The sequence below is a fragment of the Crocodylus siamensis genome, chromosome 1, assembly GCF_052110815.1.
Source record: "Crocodylus siamensis isolate JL-2025a chromosome 1, ASM5211081v1, whole genome shotgun sequence".
Taxonomy (NCBI): domain Eukaryota; kingdom Metazoa; phylum Chordata; order Crocodylia; family Crocodylidae; genus Crocodylus; species Crocodylus siamensis.
The window spans coordinates 96,147,046-96,159,945 of record NC_143395.1 but is presented as its reverse complement, the minus strand read 5'-3'; the positions used below and the strand labels follow the sequence as shown (position 1 = coordinate 96,159,945).

Here is a 12,900-nt window from a genome sequence, read left to right as displayed (position 1 = left end):
CAGAAGTGTAGAAGGCTGTGCCAGCACACTGCAGACTATCCTGGGCCAGAAACACAGATGGCCAGGGGGTAGTGTGTGAGGCTGCCATTTAAAGAGTGCCCCTGGCCCCCCAGGCAGCTGTGGCCAGAGCCTCCAGCTTCCCCTTGATGATGCGGGGGCAGCACAGAACAGGGCTGAAGGAGGCCTGGAGCAGACTATGGCCATAAGCAGCAAATCTGCTCCCAAATGGCTGCACATGTAGATGCCCGCCCAGGGCTTGTTTACTGCACAGTCAGTTACTGTGCAGTAAACTAATATAGCATTAATTGCATGTGTAGACATACAATTAATTACATGAATCTCATGAGGTTCAACAAGGACAAGTGCAAAGTCCTATACCGGTACAGGCTAGGGGCTGACTGGCTGGACAGCAGCTCTGCAGAAAGAGACCCGGTGGGGTACAGTGGACAATAAGCTGAATGTGAGCCAACAGTGTGCCCTTGTTGCAAAGAAGGCTAACAGCATACTAGGCTGCACTGGTAGGAGTGTTGCCACCAGGTCAAGGGAAGTGGTTATTCCCCTCTACTCAGCACTACTGAGGCCGCATCTGGAGTACTGTGTTCAATTTTGGGCACCCCACTACAGAAAGGATGTGAAGATATTGGAGACTCCAGCAGAGGGCAACAAAAATGGTGAGGGGGCTGGGGAACATGATTTAGGAAAGACTAAGGGAACTGGGCTTATTTAGCGTAGAGTAGAGGAGACTGAGGTGGGACTTAATAGCAGCCTTCAACTACCTGAACAGGGGGTCAGAAGAGGATGGAGCTGTTGGAAGTGGTGGCAGGTGACAGAACAAGGAGCAGGTTGGTCTCAAGTTGCAGCAAGGGAAGTTTTAGATTTGATATTAGAAAGAATTTTCTTACTAGGAAGGTAGTAAAACACTGGAACAGGTTACCCAGTGAGGTGGTAGAATCTCCATCCTTGGAGGTTTTTAAGACCTATCTAGTTGGGGATAGTCCTGCTTTGAGTAGGGGATTGAACTAGATGATGTCCTGAAGTCCCTTCCAACCTTAATTTTCTCTCATTTTCTGAGAGAAAATTTATCCAGTTTGGGATAAATTTTCTGCTCCTTGGAAATGGGTGTAACTCATTGATATTAGTGGAGCTCCACTGAATGGAGTTGCACCAGTTTGGCCCTGCATGCTTTTCAGATCCATGAATTTGTGTCCATCGGTGAATACATGGTTTTTCTTGAACAAAATCAGATATCCATATGACAGCAAACATAAAGTAGATATGTGTAAATCTATTAAATCTGGAAGCAGCTAATTGAAGCACATCTTATTGTTAAAATATACTCCAACCCTCTTGCCCATACTTAACTATTTAATAAAATATTCACTTCACATTTCAAATTCAAAAGCAAAATATTTTAAAGTACAATTTAATACCAAAGTGTGAACTTCACAATAACTGCAACTTGTTGTATTCAGGTTTGGAAGTATTTTTCTCTGTTAGTTTCCTGTTTGCTTTCCTTATCATCCTGTTAGCTATAGAGCTGTGGCTCAAGACTAAACAGTGTAAAGCAGGGGTTTTCACTTTGCCTTTAACACAAGTACTTTACTCTTTGTGTGGTTGTTTTGAATGCAGTTCCTTCAGCACCTACAAGGCCCAGAATCTACGTGCTCCATCATGGCACATATCAAGGAAAAGAGGAGGCCCTTGTGGAATTCAGATGGGATAAACCCAGGAAGCAAAATGGAGCACTAACAGAGTTCAGAATTTACTACCAAACAGGAAACCAAAGTGATGCTAATGAGAATTTTACAGAATGGAGTATAAACAAAACTGCACCCTCTGTAATGTCCTTTTCCCTCAAGGCTGTGCCTCCTAGGCTTACAATACGGTTCCAGGTATGAAAAATGTATGATGTGATTTCCTTAATTTAAAGTGATAAATATGATAAAATGTGTTAGTTTGTGATTAACACAAGACTCAGGGCCAAGCCTTCTGGTTTCTGTTCCTGGCTGTCTTGTTGACTCAGTTTTGCATATTAGGTATAATACTTAATCATTTTGTGGCAGGGAAAATAATACTATATCCCCTAGCAGGATTATTATGCAGGTTTGGAGTATCCTGAAGGAAAAAAACGTCCTTGCAGTCACCCAGGTGCCTGTTAAAAGCAGCAGATTAAGGACAGTTCCCACTTAAATCTGAATCCTGCGCTGCCTGAGAGTCGAGGGTCCAACAGAACTTAGATTCACAGATGTAGGATAATCCTATTGATGGAGAACAGTAAGGATTTTGATGAAACCTAGCAGCCTCTGCTGGCCTTTACCAATCCTTGTGTTTAAATTTAACGTGCTTAGATTTTACATGATGAGGTGAGCTGTGAGGGACCCCCGGAAGAATGACTCGGTACCATCTTAAATTAAAAATACAAGAGGCCAGGAGAGTAGAGCATGTGGTAGGCCAAACATGGAAACAGCAGCAGAAGCCCCTTACATGAGAGAGGGAAAAGATTCTCCCCATTCCTTAAAACCTAGTGAAGTCTGACAGACATAGAATTGCACGTGCACTCAAGTCTTGATCTAGTAAAGTACATAAGCATGTGAGTAATCAGAAAGTTGGTTTATGTTCTTATAATTAAGCACGAGTTTAAATAATTTTTTGAATTGTGCTCCTACCGGAGCTGGGTGATTTTTATTTAACATTTTTTGTTTCATTTATCTTTAGGTACAAGCCTTGACATCTGTGGGTCCGGGACCTCTTTCTGATATAGCAGAGATTAAGTCTACAGGTACCAGCATTCACCTAGAGCTTCAAACAATGTAAACTCATGTGTGATACATGCTGCTCCAAGTAGCAAATGCATTTAGTAATAAGGTATACAGCCTTCTACTAGTAAGTGGCTGATGCAAATATATCTCAGATTGGTAGTGGCTGTGGATATTTTGTGCAAACAGGCACAAATTCAGATCCTCTATCTGAAGGCAATTGTCACACTTTGCTGTAGCTACTGTCCGGTGTAAAATACTAAAACAAAATTTAAAGTATTTACTGGACTACTGTAAACCATTCATAACTGCAAAGAACAAACAGTTTGATCTCCAGAAAAGTAGCACACACATAATATGGGGAATAGAGCCCAGGATCTGTTCCAAAAATTACAAGGCCCTCTCCTTTTATGCTGAACAAGTTTCTCTGCTCACTGTCACTTGTATTAAGACATACTTCATCTCTCTGCTCTACTCTATCTGCTGGGGGATGACATTATTGCAAACTATGGATGGCTGTGGCATTCCATCCACTGCAGAACATTATAAAGCAATGGTGTCCAACTCATTTGGCCCTGTGAGCCCATCCATGGGCTGGATCCAGAGCTCAGGGCTATGTCATCTGGCACACAGGGCCAGAATTTGGCAGCAGCTGCATCTCTTCCTGATGACAAATTTCTAGCCCTGCAGGCAGTGCCATAAGCCAGATGATGTAGCTTTACACTCTGGATATTGGATGCAGAGCTCACCATAGGTCTGGAAATTTTATGGTAGCGTGAGCAGTGGCAGTATAAATTGCTGGGAGCCATGACAATTAATGCCACCACTGCTCACTGCACTGCCAAATTTCTAGACTCATGAGAGCCCTGCAGACTAGGTGACATGCCTCCACAGGTTGATTCCAGTCTGTGGGCCATATTTTGGTCACTTCAGCTATAAAGAATAGCCTAACCAGAACTGTGGTGAAATTATCATTGTCCTGCTAGATTTCCCCCTTCTGGATATTTGCCACACCTTTGTGTTTAAGCCTTAGACATGGGGTCCCTATAGTCCTCATTTTCTGAGTCTGAGTAGGCTTTAGTACTGTGTTTCCTTGACCTTCCTAGCATGATTCTTGCACATAGACTTTCTTTGTGTTATCTTTTTATGAATATGACTAGTTACATAAGCACCACTTTTCCTAGTCTCAATTTGTGAGCACCCTGGCTCACAGTTTACTTTCTCAGCAGCATGGGATAGTGGAAGAGACAATGCACAGGCTTTGCAAAGGTTCAAACCGACCAGTCTTTACGTAAGGTAATACACAACCATTTTCCTTTCTCAGTTTCCTCACCGCTCTTGAGCATACTTGGGGATTAGGCCACAGACCACTGAAGAATGTCTAGGATTCTTTCCCATTTCCAAACCATGGCTCACGCCCAAGCCCCCTATAGTGTCTGTTTCTGTTTGTCTCTCCCTCCCCTTTCTTCTTTATTCCACAGCTTTGCTCAAAGTGAAAAAACATGTCCCATTATCAAAGCCCTGCTACAGCCGTAGTTAAAAAGGAGCCCTCTGCCATGAAAACATGTCCCATTATTCCTCTCTGCTACCTATTTATTTATTTTTTTTGTCTCTGAGTCTCTTTTGAGTTTTTAATTATGGTATTAGGACTTCATTCCCTGTTTTGGGGAAAATTTAAGCCCTTCAAACTCCAGCCCCATCCTGGAGAGAATTTGGAGAAAACTTAGGATATAGTTACTCCTTGTGCTCTGCCAAGGTACAAGACCAATTCAGTTGCTGATGGTTATTAATAATCCACCATTCATGGATAGACAACTCAGCAATACATCCCTATCTCCTCAGCTCAAGTCTGAAGCACCAAAGATTCATAAACTCAGACTAGAATTCATAAGTTGTACATGGGCCATTTTCTTGACTCATTACATTTAGGGCAGATTTTTTTTTCATGTGTGTCTAAATGGCAACTTGGTGCCTGTGCACCTAGGCATGTTACCTGCATATCCCCAGACTGTGCTGGGAAGTTGGAGTGCTACAGGTTCAAACCTCTCTGAGAGACGGAGGACCTTGAACCCAGGTTTCTTGCTTCCTAGGCAGCTAATGATCTCCTGTATCCTAACCAAACTAGAACAGGAGGGCCTTCTTCGTCCTAACATTCATTAGCCGTAGATTTCTGGCTGACTACTTTTTTGTGACTTTAAAAGCACTTATGCATCCAGAATGGATAAGCATACTGTCATGGTTTTGCCCCACCATGGTATAGTCTACTGCTGGCGCTTCATCTACACATGCATACATAGGTGTCTGCAGTGCAGGAGTAACCAAATTGTGAATTGAACATAAATGCCAAAAATGCCATTTGCATAGCTAAAGATCTGGCATTTGGCTGAGGAAAGGGTCATAGAATTGTGCTCTTTTTTTCTTAAATGATAAGATCTCAGATATAAAACATCCTTTCCAGGTACTATTATTCCCTTTGTTTCAGTTTACTCTATGGTTGAAATTATGCAGACAACCATTGTATTAAAACCCTACTCTTAAGCATCAAATCACAGTTTCCTAGAGCACTGGAATTATGATTGTTTTCTGAGTACTGTACTAGTTTAATTATATGCCAGGCTACATTGCTACTTAGTCTAGAATATTAGTTCTAAGGGTAGGAAGAAAGTTATGGTGGAAAACCATCCTAAAACTGTTCTTAAAACAAATGTATATTTATACAGTAACACATTTTAAACACAGGTTATACAGAACCTTACCTAATTTTTGTTTAGGTGCATGACTTCATACCCTTTCTTCCCCAGATCTTTTTCCAGTTCCAACTCTTATAACTGTTTCTTCCAATGAGATGGCCCTCATTGACATAGACAGAAATCAGACCATCAAGAGTCTTCCCATAAAAGATGTAAACCAAATCAGTTACACTGCTAATGATGAAACTATGTATTACATAGAGGAAGATTCTCTTTTTCATCTGAACATACCAAATAATTCCATGCTTCAGGTATTCTACTATTTATTCGCTTGAAAGGATCCTGTAAAATATATGATTATTGCTGTTATTTTGTGAACAGTTATATACAGGTTATAATTACAGCATTAACTTTGGAAGGAAGAGCATGATAAAAATTACTTTTAATATCAAAATATATTGTGGAAAACAGTGTTGAATGCAGATAATATATTTATTTAATTATGGCCATTTCTGGTGAGCTGGGTAATGAAATGACTGGGCTGTTTTGATTTTTTTTTTACAATATAACAAAAATCTTCATTCAGTTTGGAAAACTAATTTTACTTATTTATTATCCATAGATTTTTAGACCTAGTCAAGATTTTTAGGTGGACAGTTGGATATGAAAACTATAGTTTCATTGGAATGGAATTATTTTTCTAGAAAATGGAAATTGAGCTAAAAATAGATTTTTTATTTGTATTGAATTAACAGTTTGAAATGAAATGCACAATTTCAATATGTGATGACATTTAATTTTATTTTTGAGAGAACAGAAACAACATGTGATATTGAAATGCTGATTCAGAACATAGCTGGGTTTTTGGTTGTAGCCGTGTTGGTCTAAGGACATAGGCAGGCAAGGTTCTTTGAATAGATGTGATACCTTTTATTAGATCAACTGAGTAGATTCAGAACATTGTTGTTTTTGCTTGTTTCACAAAGTTTGAAATTTTTAATTGAATCTTTTTTTTGTGTATGTTATTTTGACTTTTTGCTCCACTTCAGAGTAATTTGGAATGGAAACTAATTTTATGGTCAAATTCCTCACAGGATGAAACATTTTGTTTTCTTAGCAGCACTATTAATTTTTAAATTAATTTTCCTTAAGCTTTTCAAAGATGGATATCTCCGCAATGCCACAGCTATTGCAGTTGACTGGATTGCAAGACATGTCTTTGTTGCCCACAAAACATTGTGGAGTGGAGCTCAAATATTAGTTATTGATCTTGAACTCAAGACAAGATCACTTAAAACTTTGAACATACAGCCAACTAATCGAAATTTGACCATATCATCTCTGCTGGCATTTCCTTTTTTAAGGTATGATATAAAATGATTGATAACTTTGTTTTTACTGTAATTTTAACATGACCATTTTAATTCATGGATTTTTAAGGCCTAAGAGTTTTGCAGTTGTTTGGATCAGTCTTCATTATACAAACCATAGGAATTGCAGAGTAAAATTCTGCTTTCATAATTTCTGGGTGATTAAGAGCAGTAGTTCCTAAATTGTTCCCTGTTCTAATAAAAAATTGAAGGTTATGGTATACAGTAGCCTATGATAAATTTTGAGCATTGACAGTGGTCCTGTGATCCAAAAAAGTTTGGAAACCACATAGCTAGAGTTGGTCCAATAACCCCTTGCTTCACATATTTTCTGGACTGTCATGGCTACAGCAACACTTTTTTCCAGAAAACAGTAATTCTTGGTTTACAGCAGTAATTCTCAGTCAGGGTGCCATGGCACCTTGGAGTGCTGTGAGAGTCTTTCAAGAGTGCTGTCAAGTGATGCACAATGTTAGTACGCTTAGGTGTGCAAACACCTGTACGTTTCACAGATAAACCCAAAGAAGTCAAATAGGAATCCATAGTGTGAAACATTCTGACCTGTTGTGGTCTTTGCAACAAAAAAATAGTTCCTTTATTTTTCTACATTCAAAAAAAAAAGAGTGAAAGCTAAGAGCTGGTATTTTATGAGGAGTGCACTGAGTATAAAAAGATTGAGAACCATTGTTTTAAAGACTTCAAGTGTTATATTGACATGCAATTGCATGTATAGGGAAGTAAAATCAAGTCAGTACGCAAATTACAGCTTTTTACAACGTGCAAATTGTTCTAGTTATGACAAACCTTGTCTTAAAGATGTGCAAAGAAAAAAAAGCCTCATAGGAGTAAGAGAGAGTTCTATATTTACAGTAGCTATTAATGTTAATTATAATATTCATTCATAAGATTGTACTTAGGATGGCTTGTCTTGAAATTCAATGTAGATAAGTGTAATGTGATACACCTGGACAAAAATAACTCAAATTATACCTACACTATAATGGGCTCTATATTATATGTTACCACACAGGAAAGAGATCTAGGAACCATTGGGCACAGTTCACTAAGTGCATCAACTCTGCTCAGCAGCCATCAGAAGACGAGCAAAATGTTAGGGATTATTAAGAGGGGAACTGTAAACAAAACTGGGTGCATCTACACGTTCAATTAACATGTAGCAATAGATTTTGGTGTAGTTTGTGCTAGTGTTTATTGTTCCTGGGCACTATGTTTATATGTGTGCCTGGGACCACAGCACATTGAACTGAAATGGAGCAGCCAGCCACATCACCATTTACTCATGTGTTTTGGTGCACTAAACTCTGCCATAGGATAGTACTTTTTCTGAACAGCAGGGCTGCACACAGGCATGGGTGAACTGGGTGGCTGCCCAGTGCCTGGACAGAAAGGGGGCCCCAGAATGGAAATTTGTTGATTTTATTATTGTCATTATCTCTGGTGAAGGGGGGTACGATACTAAAAGTTTGCCCAGGGCCACAACGAGTCTAAGAATGGTGCTGCTGGACAGTACTATTCTACAGCGGAGTTAATTAATTTACTGAGCCTATTAGAGGCACATGTGTAGACAATGATGCCTTACTGTTGAGATAATTAGTCAATTGTAGTAAAGTGCACATGCAGATGCACAGACAGAAAGTATCATTATGTTCCTTTATAAATCTACGTTGCATCCACATCGTGAATATTGTGCCCGGTTCTGTTCCCCACACCTCAAAAGGATACAATGGGCAGACCCTACAATGAAAGACTGCGGGACCTAAACCTGTTCAGCCTTCACAAGAGAAGACTGAGGGGGGACCTGGTGACTGTCTATAAACATACTGGGGGGACCAGAAGGGTTTGGGAGAGACACTGTTTCCCCTAGCGCCCCCTGGCATAACAAGGAAAAATGGACACAAGTTATTGGAGAGTAGGTTTAGATTAGACATCTGCAAGAACTACTTCACAGTTAGGGCGGCTAGGAGCTGGAACCAACTTCCAAGGGAAGTGGTGCTGGCTTCTACCCTGGGGGTCTTTAAGAAGAAGCTTGATGCCTACCTGGCTGGACTCATTTGAGTCCAGTTTTTCTCCTGCCCAGGCAGGGGGTCGGACTTGAAGATCTACAAGGTCCCTTCCAACCCTACTTCACCTTTTCTAGGTTTTCTGTATCATAGAATCGTAGAAGAGAAGGGCAACAAGGATGGTTAATGATAAAGAGAAGGGCAACAAGATATACCTATAGTCTGACCCAGTAAATGGCAATTCTTATATTCTTAACAAGGTTTTTTTATTGTAAATTGTCCACTTTGTTTAACAGTCGTCTGTACTGGATGGAAACCCTTGATTATGGTGCTTGGATCTTTTATTATGATACTTTGAATAACACTGCACACCATGTTTTGGGGGACACATCTTTAAAACATCAGACAAGAAATAACTGCAGTTGCAACCTGACTGAAATGGACTTAGGTAGAGCAATGACTATAGACATGACTGACTCAGAGAAACCACATATACTCTTTGTCAAAGGAAGGGATGAAATATGGGCCTCAGATATGGATGGATGCTACTGCTGGAGAGTTATCCATGTTCCTAGTCATCAAGGTGAGTTGCTCATATATATTCATAGATGTTTTGAATTCTCATTTAATAGTTGTTTTCAACACTGTTCAGTTGGAGGATTTACTCTTCTGCAAAAACAATGCAGTGCGTAGAAAATGAACTACTTTAAGGACAAGGAAAAGATATATTTGCATCTGAATATTCGATATCACTCTCATTGAAGAGCACAGGAAAGAATAGTATGAAAGTATTTGAAACATATTGTTAGACCCCGACTTCATGCAACACCCAATGATTAGGGAGACAACAAATAATACCATCATGCATCACCTGCACACATTGCTCATCAACAGCTTTATTCAAAATGGAGACAGCTTTGGGCCAGCTCCAGCAAACTGGGGAGCTGCAGTGAACATTAGTTCTTTCCACATTTATACACCTTGGTTCATGCTCATTAACGTTTACTCCACCTTTGTCTCTCCTTTGTTCCACCCATATTCCCTCCTATCTCAAGCTCCACCTCAGTTTACTGTTTACTTCATTAACATGGAAATGCTTATGCCTTTTACTTATTTGCATGTCTTTTTGCTATGAGCACGACTAAAATTGTGACCCCAGCTTCTCTCAGTCACTTGAGAGTTCTTGCTAATTTCTTCACCGTCTCCAAGGTCTTGCTTCTGCTTATCTCCTAACAACGGCTGGTGGCTGCATCCTGTTCTTATACAATGAGCTATATATCTTATGACACTGCTACAGTGTTAGAAAAATACTTGCCTAGGGATCTTGCAATGTTTCTTTTAATACATCATTCTGCCTTGTGGTTAGCAGCTTTGTTGGACCACAGGTAATAACCTTGTATTCAGCTGCAAATCCAATGCTCCCTAAGATCCAAATATAGTCACCCTAACACACATGTTGCCCATTAAGTCATCAGTCATATAGACATGTATGACTGCATCAAAGCTGTTGCCAATGGATGGCAGTATATTATTTTATTACCATAGAAATAGAAAGGTTAGTATTAGGAAGATGTTCTGAAGATGTGAAGGTTTTTTTATATATAAAATGGCTTTACTTTGCTGACTACTTTATAATGCTAAAACAGGATCTTAGTTGCTTCATTTTAGCCTAGCCTTGGAAACCTTATTCAGAGACATGAGTAAATTTGTATTTTTACAAATATTCTTCAGTGTTCCTGCACAGCAGGAAGGACATTGCTTTTAAGATCTCATCTTAGGATTTGAACACCTGCTGCAATTACTATGGAATAATTTGCCCCTGAATTTACTCTGTAGTAAGGGCCAGCTCTCCTGAGCTAGTTGTAGGCATTAGGCACTATTACGGCACTTGTCCCTGAGGTGTTGGGAGAGCCAGTTTGCACTGAGCAAATGATAACTCCAGGAGGAAAATGGCTGCAGGAATGGACACAGAATATAGTAAAGTTACTACACATTTTTCAAAGAGTAACCTAACTCCAAATTTCAGTGATTCACTATACAGAAGAGCTGAGCATCATTTGTCTACTGTATAGTAAGTAGCTCATGGATCTGTACCCATGGAAAGAGACTAAAGGATTTCAGTAATGATAAAGAATTATCCACATTTTATCTTATAGGATTAAAGGTTTTGGTAATTGAACTCCAACAGAACTTATAACAAAATTTATGTAAGAGTAGGAAAATGTTGGAAGTGTTTCAAGGAGAGATTTTAAAGGGCATTGTGATTTCTGGGGCCTTATGTGTTGCATGGCCTGTCACCTGCCATGACTTTGATGTTAAACTATCAAGAGAGAGGGTTCAGTGGAGATCTTCCTGGGAGGGCCTCTCAACAAACGGCAGTACTCACGATTGTTTGGTGAGATGTTCCACAGAGCTCCTCCCCTACACCCCGTCTGCTTGCCAACCAGATGGGTGTTTGTAGAATTGGGATTTCGGCCCTTCGGAGTTGCCCACAGCTTCCTTCGGGTGGGATCCCATATCGGTGTGGACGCAGATGGCTATCCTCCTTCTGGCCTTGAAGCACAGCCCGCCTTCTCTAGGCTCTTTGATTTCCCCTTCCTTTTTTTGGTTTTTTTTTTTCTTAGAAGAAATACTCCCCTGAGGAGGAGAGGGCTGTGGACCTGCCTCCTTGACCCAAGCCTCCTCCAGGGGGCTCAAATGCCTCCTCTGCCCTGCTCCCTACAGGGATCTTAAATGGTTCCTTTAGCTTGCCTTCAGCGGGGAGCTGGAGGGCTTCCCCTGCTCTGCCTTCTGCAGGGGGCTCAGAAGTTTCCCCTGAGTGGCCTGTGGGAGCCACGCAGGCTGTGCCGCTCCTCTTCTACGCTGGAGCCTCAGCACGTCTAGGATGCTGCCCACCAGTGCTCTCTCCCCGGCTCATTTCCCACCCTGGTTCTGGTGGGCCTTTTCAACTTTCCCGCAGCAGCTGGTATGGCCACTGTGATTGGTCAATTGCGTAATGCTGGCTCGCGCAGCTGTGGCTGTGGTCCCAGCTTCTGCTCTGGCTGCCTGGCAGGGGGTAAGTCACCCCAGCCGGGGGTCTATTTCCGGAGTTTGGGGCCTGTGGGGATTACCCTCTCCCCTTCGGAAGTCTGTGGTGGCGCTTTGCCACCAGAGGCATAGGTGAGAGTTAGGTGTCTGGCTTGCTTTCATAGCTATTGAACAACTATCCACCTATTCTTCTGAAAATGTCCTCCTTAATTTTTATCCCAAAACTTAAATGTTTTTTTGCAGATATGACTTTTGGCAGTTTGACGGTTGACAGACAGTTTATATACTGGAGTATCGTAACAAAGGACTATACAATAATTTATCAAGCAAATAAAGAAAGCAAAGCACTCTTCATCCAGGAAAGAGCATATGGAAAGTTGCAAATCTTAGCCTACAGTTTAGTCATGCAACCCTATCCAGGTAACAGGTTTCTAGAAATATAAACACGCCTTTTTTAACCTTGGATTGTAAATTAGCCTATTTGTGTATATTTAAATTTTACCAGCTGATTGCAAATACATTTCAGAAGAAAATGTATAATAAGATGCACATTTTGGGAGGAAGAATGAAAGCTGGTTACATGTATATCATATATAAGATCATAATGACAGTGGAGGCTTACATCATAATAAGATCATAATGACAGTGGAGGCTAAATGTACACCATGAGCATGGCATGTAAGTTGCTAGACAGTAAGTAAGAAAAGAATGAGTAGATCTGTAAAGGTTTAGACTTCCTGGTGATCTATAGGGATTATATTTCTAATGGCAGAAAATCAGAAAGGCCGCTGGGACATTTACTATATTATAAATAATCAGTTAAACTAATACACGAGTTCTCAAACTTCATGATACCATGACCTCAAGTGCTGGATGGAGATGACAGGGGATGGGGAACTCCCGTCTGCCATCCACCACTCCGCACTGCCGCCATGTGCCACTGCCCCGCATTGTTGCGTGTACCCTCTGGGAAGTTTGTGCCCCCTTTAAGTTGCTCATGGCCCCCCCAGGAGGTCATGGCCCACAGTTTGAGAAC

General features: G+C 40.8%; 1 protein-coding gene across 1 annotated transcript in view; it reads left to right on the top strand.

Annotated features, from left to right (window-relative positions):
• ROS1 (ROS proto-oncogene 1, receptor tyrosine kinase) overlaps window positions 1-12,900 on the top strand; it is a 139,838-nt gene that overhangs the window by 53,966 nt on the left and 72,972 nt on the right. The window contains exons 23-28 of the mRNA XM_090032152.1: window positions 1,630-1,892; window positions 2,716-2,779; window positions 5,558-5,757; window positions 6,599-6,810; window positions 9,134-9,420; window positions 12,108-12,284. Of these exons, the coding sequence (XP_089888278.1) occupies window positions 1,630-1,892; window positions 2,716-2,779; window positions 5,558-5,757; window positions 6,599-6,810; window positions 9,134-9,420; window positions 12,108-12,284 (1,203 nt within the window). The remainder of the gene's footprint in view (window positions 1-1,629; window positions 1,893-2,715; window positions 2,780-5,557; window positions 5,758-6,598; window positions 6,811-9,133; window positions 9,421-12,107; window positions 12,285-12,900) is intronic.